This window comes from Pogona vitticeps, chromosome 3 (assembly GCF_051106095.1).
Source record: "Pogona vitticeps strain Pit_001003342236 chromosome 3, PviZW2.1, whole genome shotgun sequence".
Classification (NCBI taxonomy): Eukaryota; Metazoa; Chordata; class Lepidosauria; order Squamata; family Agamidae; genus Pogona; species Pogona vitticeps.
In genome coordinates, this window is record NC_135785.1 from 94,452,152 (window position 1) to 94,465,230 (window position 13,079).

Below are 13,079 nucleotides of genomic sequence, written 5' to 3' on the forward strand. Positions count from 1 at the left end.
TCTGAAGCATTCATCCTTTCTGTGTGTACGTGTGTGGGGAGTAAGGAACGATATTTACATTGGCAATAAACTCATTTTAGAATTGTTGCTACTTTTGTTGAATTTAAAATCTTGTATACATTGTTTGAATGACACACGGATGCAGCCCTTCTTGCAAAGGGTCATTAAAATAATCTCTTACCTTTTACCATTAGATAAGCTGAATTAGAAACTGTCCCATACTTGTTGCTTGCAGTACATGTAAAACTCCCAGAATCCTCTGAAAATACTTCAGCAATGACCAATGTACAAATCTCCTCTGAAAACAACAATAAAATTAGCACATTTCTTCCCACCCCTCACTCTTTCACACACACACCCACCCACCAGTGAGCCTCATGACACCTATTTCCTTACTGCATGACAAGAATGCCAATTGTGGAGGGTTTTTTTTTGGGGGGGGGGGACAACAACAACCAAACAGTAGTTTTCAAAACATGGCTACTGATCCTTCCAAAACTGGCTTTGTCGTCAATCAATGGGCTAGTTTAGACCCTGTTAAAGGCAGCACAGTGGGCTACTGGCAAGACTGGCCCCTGGAAAAATCTGCCAGAACATCCTCCTTCTGCACAAGTCTAGTTAAAATTAATAATGCTTTTGAGTGATATCTCAAAAGCATTGAGGAGGAGTAGCTCCCTAGAACTGTGTCTTATATTTATTTCAAGATCATCCCTACCATTGGGCAAAATAAAGAAATTGCATCAAACAACAAGTGCTGAGAGGCAGCAGTAGGTTGTTGGAGGACAGAGCTGTGGGCCTCGTGGCCCAGTCTGCACCTCCTAAACGAAGCTGCTGCCATCAGGCAGATGCTGCTGCTCAATGGTTAGTGCTGGAAAAGGTGCCACTTCAGCTTTTGTGCTGCCATATTAATAGTTGTGCGGCAGCAATCGGAGACAGGACTGAGAAAGCATTGCCATTTCCCCTCTCAGGTAGCAAAATGTCTTGGACTGTGTGTTTTTTCTTTGCTGCACCAGACTTCAGGTATGAGATGCATGTATAGGGGAAACACATGCTGATACTGCTTCATTTAAGGGGAAGTGCTGACCCCAAACTATTTGAAGCATGAGGCACAACTGCAAATCAGTTTGTCCTTTCCAGGTCATGGTCGCAGTTTCCACGCACGCATTGTCACAAAGAAGAGGCTACCTAACACAAAAGACAGTAATTTGCATAGAATTTACTTCAGCTAAATTCTCTTATTCTTCAGTCTTTATATATGTGCAAGCCAATCCTCCTTCTAAATCGGCCTCCCCATTTTTTGAACCAATTTGCAGCCCACCTTTTAATTTATATTCCCATGGTCTGGCTCCAAAATAAAATTCTCTTCAGTTAACTACTGCCATTCCATTACATCATCATTTCATTACCTCCAAATCCGATGAAAACCAACATATGAAGGGTACGCACTGCTACTCTCTTTACATAGAGAGGGCAGGAGGGATTATAAGAAGGAGATAACACGGCTGGCAGGTGGCTGAGTTATCTCCCTTTCTTTCTGCAAAAACTTAATTAAGCCAACTAAACGCAAGCTGACAGCTGAACCACATGGAAACCTCAAATGCCCCCTGGGCAAGGAAACAAGGTTATTGCCGTTCTCTTTCCAGGATTTTGTACCATAAAATAAACTATTCCTATGAAGTGGGATAAAAATAACAAATGATATCATTTCCTGTTAAGCACCAGAACCCCCCCCCCCCCAGTGCTTTGGGTGAAAAAGGAAAGAGACACTTTTGAGGCAACCCCTCTGTACATTCTTTGGCAGATGGCATGACATCTGTCAGTCCCTGCTGGCGCAGTTTGTTCCTGCCACTTTTATGAGCAGCTCTCTCATCTAATGTACATCCCCACATGTGTCTGTTTTTTCTGAAACACATTTTTGAGAGCACACCTTCTACCATGCCCCCCCCAAGTCAATTGAGCCTAGAAAGAAATGACTGTTTGCTATGACACAGCACTGTATGGGGTTGACACCATGTCCTTTCATCCAGCATTTACTGTAGATACTTTGCTCTCGTCCTGAAGGTCCTGAAAAAACCCAACCACCACCACCACCCTAGGAACCATCAGGATTCACCTCTCGGCGGCAGAATGCTCAGTGTGGCATTCTCCAGTTTCAGAGCTGGAATGTTTGAAGTGGTACTCTCATGTTTCCTAAGTGGGATATGGGGAGCAGAGGGGTTAAGAGAGAATAACTGGCAGGGCCTGAGGTGTGACACAATATTCTCCAACTGGCAAGCCAGATAAAAATAGCCCAGCTCAACATCATCTGGTGCACATTTTGGCCCCAAAGAAAATAGTGTTTTAATGTTGACTATTCCATTCACATTTAGTCTAGGAAAAGACCTATCCTCATGTCTGAAATAAATCTCTCAGGGGAGAAAGGAAGCCATAATCCCCCTGCATAAATTCTTAGTACCAGTGTTAATTTTAGGGTGCCTTCTTATACCCACTTACCTGGGGCCAAGCTCTATTGAATTCCATGGGGCTTACTTTTGAGTAGTTATCTGTGGGACTGGAGTACACATTACTAGCCATGTCACCTTTGGTACACCTTTTCAACTGAACACCATTCATTGTAAGATTTCGTGGCTGTTGGTTCATTCTGTTTGTCGGGGATCATGGTGCAGGGCTTTAGGAAAATGAAATAACTGACTGTTCACACAGATAATAATAAAGAAATATACCTACCTGGTTCAGACATAGAGCGAGGCTCTAAAGGAAGGAAAGAAAGAAAAACATTACTCAATTCAACAATTGTTTCATTGCACAAAGTGTCTTGCCAAGACCCTTTAGGAAATTATGTATTCAGGCTGGCTTACAAGCTGGTTTTCCTTATACCATACCAGAGGAAATTAGCTGTTAGTGCAGCTCAGAAATTGTGCATATGCTATCCTGTACAGTGGGGTCTTGACTTAAGAACGGCCCGAGTTAAGAACATTTTGACTTACAAACCACTCTCATAGGAAAATATTGACTTGACTTACATACTTAGATTTGAGTTACAAACTGAAAAAAACCCACGTGGGAGGCAGGGAAAGTGCAAAATTTGAACTTTCAGTTAACTGTTGGCCAGTGAAAAGGGTGCCTGTCTGCTTCCTCACTCCTCCCAGCATTTAGAGAGTGGATTGGGAGACAGTCTTCAGACTGCCTGGTACTGGACTGCCTGGACTGTATTTTCCCTGCCTTCCCTGAACCTTTCTTGACCTAAGAAAAAAAGATACAAAATATCCCCCTCTAGTGGTCAAAGGCGGAATAGCAGCTTCCCATTCGTTTCTATGGACGGAAAAGAGCCGATACGGATCAAATGGTTCTCAATGCATTCCTATGGGAAATGCAGATTTGAGCTGAGAACTTTTTGACTTGAGAACCGCCTTCCAATACGGATTAAGTTCTCAAGTCAAGACCCCACTGTACATCACATTATGCATGGATACCTATGCTACACAACGCTTAGCCTTATGCAAGGGGTACTAGGTGCCAGATTTAATCTCCTTTCTTCTTAATATGTCACAGGTGTTTAGATACATGGTAGAACCTGTTTGACATATGGTAATATATGGCTGCACGCTGAACCTGTTAGGTTTGACCAGTCAAGAATTGGCCTTACATAGCTAATATTCTCCCAGCTGTATTTATTGCCATCTGTAGTGGGGAGATAACAAGACAGACATATTTTGCAGGGTTGTTGTAAGGAGGACTGAGAAACATTCTGCATACTTGAAATGCACTCTAGAAATACTACATAATATAACTTTCTGAATTTTGGCAAGAAATTGCCTGTCTGGAAATACTATGGCTTATTTTGTTTGTTTGTTCAGGAGCATTGTGTGTGTGTTAACTGGCCATCAAGCTGGAACTGACTTATAGAGATCTTAACAGGGATTTCCAGGTAAGTGACAAATTTAAGGAGTGCTCTTACCAGTTCCTGCCCCCCCAATTGATAGTTATTTATTTCTAGCCAATCTTTCCTCCAAGGATCTAAAAAAAACCCCTCAATCCCGTTAGCACACAGTTCTCTCCCTCTTCCTTGTAACAGTACTATGAGATAGGCTATGCTTAAAGATAGTGCCTGCCCCAATAAACCTGGCTTTCTCTAGTTCTAGCCTGGCACTTGGGCAGCAAAAACTTGTTATAGCTCTGAAAAGCACTTCAACATGAATGTCTGTAAGAGTGAGGAGCCATACTTTTCTGTAATATTCTGAAGTCCGGAGAGTCTTCTATTAATGTCCCTTCTCTGTACCACTCAACCTTTGGAGATGGTGCTCCTTTAACTCGGCATTCAAACACAACCAGCTGACCTTCAGAGGCAGATATGTTCTGTAGCGTCTGAAACAAAGGAGGATTGTTGGGTCCTTAAATATTCTTAGAGCTACAGCTGAGAATAACTGTGACAAATATTGTATATTTATAGTTTTTTAAAAATATATATATATATAAACTTCATCCACAAGAAATTCCAGGAGAGCGTACATAACACTTACAAAATGATAAATAGTAATCATTCAATTACAAAATGAAAGGCATGAAAACTCTTTGACACGCTGGGCCACAAAAAAACTAGAGCCATTTCATTTTGTTAAAACTGCTTATGAAAGTTTAAAATAAGTTTATTTAAAATGGCTGAGCAAAACCAGAACATTTTAATTTGGCTCCAGCTCCTTTCCCTGTTTGGTACCAGGGAAGGCGTTCTGAAGTAAAGGCACCACCACAGAAAATGCCTTTTCTTTTGTCTGTGGGTAATACATTTCTCCTTCTTTGCATTTATGCAAGAAGATGCTTTTGAGTAATTCCATGCTAGGCAGTTGTTTTTAGGAGTTGAGACTGTGGAGCAGTACTACCCTATGTTTCTGAACAAGTACTCTGTTGTTTTAAATGTGTTTTAGAGTTTATTTTACTTACCGTTTTTAATATAATCCTTGTTTAATTTTTTTCTTAAATATTTGTATACTTACTGTTTTAGCTTTTACAGATTGGCTTTTTAATCATATAAGGTTTTTAATCATATAAGTCCTTTTAAAGAGAAAGGCGGATAAAAATATTTTAAATAAATAAGTGTTCTTTGAAATATGCAAACTTGTTCAGGACAAGAAATCTCAAAACAGCCTTGGTAATATAATATTTGACGGCCATCACAAAGATATTGTATGACTTAAGTAACAGCCTGGAGATAGTTAGCAGGCTACCATTTCTTTCTTCTTTTGAGAAGGTAGTACAAGCAAGTTACCTTGGTGAACACCGGAGCAGCTATTATGGGCCTTCCATCCAATCCTTGTAAATAATTAGTGGGACTTTGACTCTATCGGGTAGAAAGCAAACATTAGGATGTAAATTGTTGGTATCAGGCAGTATGTTAGAAAAATCCAGTGCTGACTGATGAGACATTTCTGTTTCCTTGGGAAGCGGTTAATAAAAAGGTCCAAGTGGAAAACATCATGTTGGAAAGCAAACCAATGTGAATATCTGTGGGCATTTTCCTGAGTCTGCTATATTAGAATCAGTTCCTGTCACCTCCAAATACCTCACATGAAACCTCTGGAAATGTCACAAGGCTTAATATGATGAAGCTTCATTTGTTTACATCTATCTATCTGTCCATCTGTCCATCTGTCCATCTGCCCATCTGCCCATCTGCCCATCTGCCCATCTGCCCATCTGCCCATCAATCAATCAATCAATCAATCAATCAATCAATCAATCAATCAATCAATCAATCAATCAATCAATTGATCCTCTGCATATGTCAATCTATCATATAACTTTTGCCCTTCCTCCAAAGAACAACTCCAATGAATCTTTAAACATATCAGCTTATTTTACTGCAAAGATAATTATGAGAAAAGTTATTTTCTTTTTCCTTTATGAACTTATTTCATTCAGAATTAGTATACAGAAAAGGTAACTGAACTCTTTGGACACAATATTCTAGACTTTTAGGAAGCAGATAGCTCAGAATTCCTCTCAATATTTGTATCAGAGAAATGCCACTTAGAAAAACATATACAGTACTGAAATCCATGTGGGAGAGACTGGAAGGTACAGCTGAGTCCTTCTACTAGCTATTAACAGTATGGGAAGAACACTGCTAGAAGACTGAATTCTTCCTTGATCCTCTAATTCTCCTGCCAGATATGACCTGAAAGTTTGTGGGAATCTATTCAGAACAGATTTCAGGAGCACATGGGGCAGGCTCTTGAGGTGAGAGGGGGATAGAAATTCTATAAAAGCAGAAGTATATTAATTACTGTTGTATTTAAGTCTTTGTCCTTTGTTGAATAAACTGGATCTACAGTGGATAGAGTGCAACTGGGAATACAAGCACATTCATTTTGACATCAGTGGTGCATTCAAGTAAGACTTGAGAGTACACAAGGGACCCATTCTCCCAAAAAAGCTGGAAGGGCCCCAGTTACAATAGGGCCAACTTACTGCATTGTGATATAAGTGAAAAAATACACACCACCATGTAAGTAAGATGACACCTCCCATTACCATAAACTACTATCATTGCATTGTAGTTTAAAACTAACTAACTGCACTGATGTTTCATATCCTTCAAAGAAGGATTCCTTCTTGTTGACCATTTCTACCTCTAGGGGTACAAATTTATAGGAGTCTCCATCTCTCTTCTCATATAAAGCAAAACGTGCTGCTTATATACTGCCCCACAGTGCTTCAAGCACTCTCTGGGCGGTTTACAAGTTAATTATGCAGGCTACACATTGCCCCCCCCCCACGAGCTGGGTATTCATTTTACAAACCTCGGAAGGATAGAAGGCTGAGTCAGCCTTGAGCCGGCTACCTGGGATTGAACTCCAGGTCATGAGCACAGTTTTGGCTGCAGTACAGCAGTTTAACCACTGCGCCACGAGGCTATATAGGAGCTCCAAAGCCATGTTTCATCAGCATCTGTGATCAACCACACTAAGAGACACAACAGCTTCCCGACACATTGCCTTCTAAAAAAAAAAAACTGGCCTGCTTGTCCTGGCAATTTTCATCCTTTCCTCCTTTGCTCAGCACATATAAACACATGTTCATTCTTTTTGGAAGGATCTGCAATGACTCTGGAACTACGGTACTAGTCTCAGGGATATTAAGCCAGCTAGCTCTAGTCCAAGGAAGTAACTGCATGTAAGTGAGCCAGAAAAGTTGCTTTGCCCGACTAGGTCACAACTAAGGTTCCTTGGATGCTAGAGACTTCTAAGGGACTCAGGGCTTTGCTTTCTCATTATTTGCTGGAAGAAGAATTCAAATAGAGAATCTACATGTGTGATCAATACTGGACTGTAGTATTCTGTTACAAATCATTCCTGTTTAGCAAAAAAAAATATATCCATGCAACAGGAATTTTAAAGAGTTTTTAGCTTGCAGGTAAAAGTGGGCAACTTGTGGCCCCTCTAGATGTCATCGGGTCATCGGACAGTAATTCCCATTGTGCATCACCACCTGAGTCCTCTGCCCTAGGGCTGAGGAGAGCTGCAAGCCAACAATACCTGGAGGCTCACAACTGCCTCGTGTTGTAGGTGAAGCCTATTCTGTTCCTTCCTGATGAGTGCAGGTAGGGATTAAAAAAGAAACAGTGAAGACGAATATAATAGTTGCACCTTGAATAGCCTGTCTCAATTTGTTGCTTACAGCTTCAGTTCCAAGGTGGAGATAAGTCTCTCTAGTCTAGAGTTAACTTAACTGGCTAACGATTCTGGAATTGACTTAGAAGTAGAACACCTACTGATAGAAAAAAAATGCTGAGACCAGTAATTGCTTGTCAGTATCAGAACTGAGGTTTCCCCACATTTTTTTTTAAACATGATTTTACTCTCACTTTTCTCCAAACTCTTTTGGTTCCAGTCATCAAAGTTAGAAAGGAAAGAGGTGGGGGGAAACCCTCTTTTGCTGTTGATATTGCTAAATCAAAGAGCTGGAAGCTCTTGCAAAGCACCTAGAGATCTCTCAGTAGAACTGGATCTACCATCTTTACTATCTGTTTTATGCTGTACACCTACCTACCTACCTACCTGCCTGCCTGCCTGCCTGCCTACCTACCTACCTACCTACCTTCAGTGAATTCAGCCACAGCGAATTCAGTCAGGATTATTTCTGAATAGATACATAAGAGACCTGCACATGGGCTTACTTGCTTCTTCTCATGTGTTTAATGAATACATTTGAATAGCTTAAATATAAATAGCTTTTTTCTCTCAAAATAGGTTATTCTCTTTCTCTGTGTACCAATCCCTCTACCCCAACCTCTCTTTTTATGCTTGTCTTCCAAACTGCATTAGAAGTGAAACTGCTGGTGCCACAGGTGAAGGCTAATGCTTCGGATAACATGCAAACAAATTCTAGCCTTTAAAGTTTAGGTGTGTCTTCTCTCCCTGAATAATGAAGCATGTTCATTTCTCTTACATGAAGGACAGGTATTGACACAGGATGTATCACTGCAGGTTGTGGCTTGGGTTCTTCTTGGTGAGTAACTGTGGTATTAACTGGAGGCGGTGGCACATTTGAAGAGGCCTTTAAGCGGTTCTGATTTCTGGGAAAACATTAAGTGAAGGTATATTTATATTAAAAAGAACATACTTTTGATAAAGCTGGGCAAAAACAAAACAAAAACACAAAAATAAAAGCAAAGATTGCAGAGTTGGCCAAAATCAAAAACCCCAAAGCTATTAAGTCCTCTGAAAGACACAGCATGCTTTTAGGTCCTGCACTGCTCTTCAGCAAGCAAGATGAACAACACAAATGCATGGGGAGGGCCAGTGGGTTAGTTATCTGGCTGCAGAGTAAGAGGTTGGGAGTCCAGTTCCTCATATGCCACCTGGAAGAATCTCAGTGCTTGGTAGAGCTTTGATTTTGTGAAGGCAGCAGTATTTAACACATAATTTATTTTGATTGATTTTTAAATTCTTTTGAGTGATTAAATTGAGGTACCTATTAATTGAGACCAAATTCTATATCTATATCTATAGTTTAATACAAATACTTATAAATAATGTGGATTGCAAGCAGCAATAATGGCTTTATTATTTTGTCAATGTCTTGTGAAAGACTACCACATTTGTATGGCTTAGAGGCTATTCCCCCAGATATACAGCGAAATCAGCTTATATGTGGACAGTGTTGCCTGTAGCACTTACTGAGAAATCACATAATTGTCGTTTCCACCATCAGTATTTCCAGCATTTAACATCACTTTGCCTTTGCTGTCGGCAATTCCACCCTCCGTACATGAAATCTGTCAGTTTTATAAGAAACAGCACTACTTTCTTTAAATAAACAATATGAGTGTTAAGGTTCATATGGTGACAGCTGGACTTTGATACAAGACAGGGAAACTAGTTAACTGACATCTAATCCATTTTAATCCGGTCCTTTGCAGACATGTAGGTTGCCTCTTAACATTCACTATAACAAAAAAAGCAAGACAAACACATGCACCCTTGCCCAAATAGATCTGCAGTTCACAACTCCAGAGCTTGGAAGAGGTGCTTTTCTAGACTTCAGTTCCCAGATTTCCCCATATTGCATGGCCCTGACGATCTGTTAATACTTTTCTATAAAATATTGAGGCATAAATATAGACATGTATCTATATAAGGCTGATTTAAATGCCATTGCTTCCACCATATAACTCTTGAAATTATACTTTGCTGACAGTATAAGAAATATTCATATTCATATTCAGTATATGAAATATTCTTCTATATTGAGAATTCTTCATGAGCAACCCTTAGCCTTGTCAATATAAATAAAGTTCCTAAGTGAGCAAATAACGAGGTTGCCTCTATGGGAGAGGAAGCACCTAGAGTCAACTTCCAAAGGTGTAAATTATGTTGCAAGATGCATTTCTGATTTCCCTCTCTTTTCCTACCATTTCCCTCTCATACATAACACAAAATGATCTTCACTGTGAGAAGAAAAATCCATAGGAAAAGGACTTTGGTCAATATAGGTAAGGCACTGGAGAGCTGTGATTGAATTCATACATACCCTGAAGCCACTTCTAAAATAAATTTGAAAAGCAGCATAGAGTTTGTATGAATTAAGAGGGGACTACAAGCTGGGAAATGCTCAGGCCCACTTGATCCAATTCATAGCCGCTCTAGAGTGCTGCTTTAAAGACAAATGTGTGTGTGTATGTGTGTGTGTGTGTGTGTATAGAAGGGACACACATTTGTCTCTTCTATATATATTCTCTCAGTCTCAGTAGGCATCCTTCAGTCTCGAGAGACTATGGTAACGTGCTCTGTATGGAGGTCTTGGAACAGTGTCTAGTGTGGCTGAGAAGGCCAATTTGAGAGTGACAATCTCTTCCACATTGAAGACAAATGCAATCTGTCCCCTGTCCAGCTCCCTGGTTTTGCTTGTTTCGGGACTGCAAAGAGGCAGTCCCAATATATATTCTATATTCCATATATATATGGATGGCAAATTCAACCATACATCTTCAACGTTTCACAAGGACTGCCATCCATACAATACTCACTGATCCATCTCTTCTTTGATGGTCTCGCTCTCTGATTCAGAAGATGATGCTCCTGTGTAAAATCAAAGGTCACATTATGTGGCAACTTGTTTATTGAATTTACCTCAGGTGGACTTATCACAGGACACCAAAATTTCTTAAATTGAAAGGGGAATTAGCAGAAAAGTACTGAGGCAAATGAATGAGAATATTTTAGCTATGTCGTGAGAAATGAAAAGCACAGATTGTCATAGCAGATCATTTAAAGTAAAATAAATGGGGGAAGAAGCGCAGGAAACAGAAGAACTTGTTAGCAGAAGAACTTGGGAGATCAGTATGGAAGCAACAAAGCATCACTCTTTAGTGCTGCCATATCCGGTATTCTAACAGCTGCGATATTGTCCACCTTACCGTAGATGAGGAAGGAGGAAAAATGTAGACCAACCCTATTTTCAAGATGACCATATCTTTGCACCACAAATGTGCAGTTATAACTAACATTTAATGGAGATGGACCCCAAATGTTTTTCCTTAAACAGGACATCTCTCTGAGTGACATACAGCAGCACTCAAATTTCAATAGGATATTGTAAAGAAAAGGCTGGCATGATTTAGTGGGTTGGAGTGTCCAACTGCAGAGCCAGGACTCAGGACTTTTAAGTTCCAGGAAAAAGGTCAGCCAAGATTACCTGGAGTGTGTGTGGCTGATAAAGTTTACATGCTCTGCACCTGTGCAGCCATGGGCCACCTGCACAGTCCCAGAAAAACAGACTGATATATCACTTTTGAGGACCATTGTAAGCAGAACTGAACTGATGACAAACCACTACCACCATCATTGTTGTTATTATTGTTCTTAGATGCCATCAAGTTGCCTCCAATTTATGGCAACCCACAGCATTATTGTCTTTATCAGGGAATGTTGTCTTTTCATGATGTGCCTAAAGTAGGACAGCCTCAGTTTCATCATTTTTGCTTCCAGAGATATTTCAGGCTTGATTTGATCTAGGATCCATTTGTTCATCTTTTCTGGCAGTCCAGAATAGCTGCAAACCTCAGCATTATATTGTCTGGAATCACTTCCTCTAAAGACCACAAATGAGACAAAGCAAACTACCTTCCCAAAGTCTCTGTACAATTAAACGGACCATTAGCAACTGAGCTGACCATCACATAATTACTCTTAATCTGTTTTTATCATTCTTGCATGCATCTTTCTTAAAATCTGCATATTGTTGGGCAAGAAAGCACACCAATTTCTTAACTCACAGATACAGACATTTGGCAACTGCTTTGATATACAGTACAAAGGTAGAGGTGTTAGGCCCCTCTTTGAAGTCTTCTTGATCGGCCCTTGTGGAGCCTAGAGGAGGATCCAAAGAGTCAAAACAAAATTCTCAAACTGGGCCACCTTGGAATGGGCATCAAGGAAGGCCCAGAGCCAGCAAAGTACCAGATCCCTGATCCCCAAACTCCATAGCCTATCCAGAAATATACCATGGTCAACAGTATTGAAAGCCACTGAAGTATCTCAGAAAACCAGCAAGGTTACACTCTCCTCCCCTCAGGGTGCCCAGTGCTGTCTTGGTGCTATGGTACAGTCAAAACACTGATTGAAATGGGTTTGGACTATTAGTATCATCCAAAAACACCTGCAGCCGGTTGGCTTCTACCTTCTCAATCAACTTGCCCATAAATAGAATATTGGTAATGGGCTTGCAAAGTTTGTAGGTTTCATTTCTTGCTTTCCAGTTTCCAGTTTATGCTTTTGGTGTTCTATGTTCCAATTGTGTGTGTTGGAGCACTAGAATTTTCTTTCACCTCTGTGCACATCAGCAATTAACCATCCTTTTGCTTTAATCTAGTTGCATCATTAGTAATAGTGCTATTTGTACTTGTTCTTTATTTCCCCCCAGTAATGATAGAGTGCTTTCTGATCTGAGAATCTCATCTTCCAGGACTATCTCCCTTTTCATTTTGCATTTTCTCATCATAGGATTTTCATGGTAAGGCAAGTTCAGCAGGAGTTTACAAAAGCCACCTTCTGCGCAGTACTAACAAAACTTAGCTTGAGTGTCACTGCTGTTGATTCCTGCACCACTGTTACCTTCAGCTTCCACTGCTGCCCAGCAGCAACTTCCCCCATCACTACTGGAACTTAAAGAGGGTTGATGCCTTAGTCTGATGTCTCAGCTGCAGTCATTCTGCCTCGGGTGACCCTGCTAGAGTTTAGGCCTGTAATGGATTATGGCCTCCTCCAAGCATTGCACTCAACTTCACTGACACACTCAGACCCTTCACTATGTTAATATGTGCATTCAAGGAGATACTATAATAGCAAAGAAAATTATATTTTTCCATCAGTCAATAGTATAATTGCTAATTCAAGTGCTACGTACATAGTAGCCGTACCAGGATCAAAAGCACTTTTTGATTGTGAACCTTTTCATTCAGTTTCTTTCAGCATGTGTCTACTTTCCCTCTCATGGGGAGCAGGGGGTCCAGTACTATTCATTCAATATGATTTTGACATGCATTGATCTGGATTATTTGGATAATACTAAGACAACTTTTT

General features: G+C 40.4%; 1 protein-coding gene across 5 annotated transcripts in view; it reads right to left on the minus strand.

Moving 5' to 3' along the window:
- Nucleotides 1-13,079, minus strand: part of MYPN (myopalladin) — a 108,839-nt gene that overhangs the window by 43,787 nt on the left and 51,973 nt on the right. For all 5 annotated transcript variants that reach the window (XM_072995197.2, XM_072995195.2, XM_072995194.2 and 2 more), the window contains 6 exons: nt 10,526-10,577; nt 8,446-8,572; nt 5,264-5,335; nt 4,224-4,365; nt 2,728-2,751; nt 182-298 (listed from right to left, as the gene is read on the minus strand). In XM_072995197.2, coding sequence (XP_072851298.2) covers nt 182-298; nt 2,728-2,751; nt 4,224-4,365; nt 5,264-5,335; nt 8,446-8,572; nt 10,526-10,577 — 534 coding nt within the window. The remainder of the gene's footprint in view (nt 1-181; nt 299-2,727; nt 2,752-4,223; nt 4,366-5,263; nt 5,336-8,445; nt 8,573-10,525; nt 10,578-13,079) is intronic.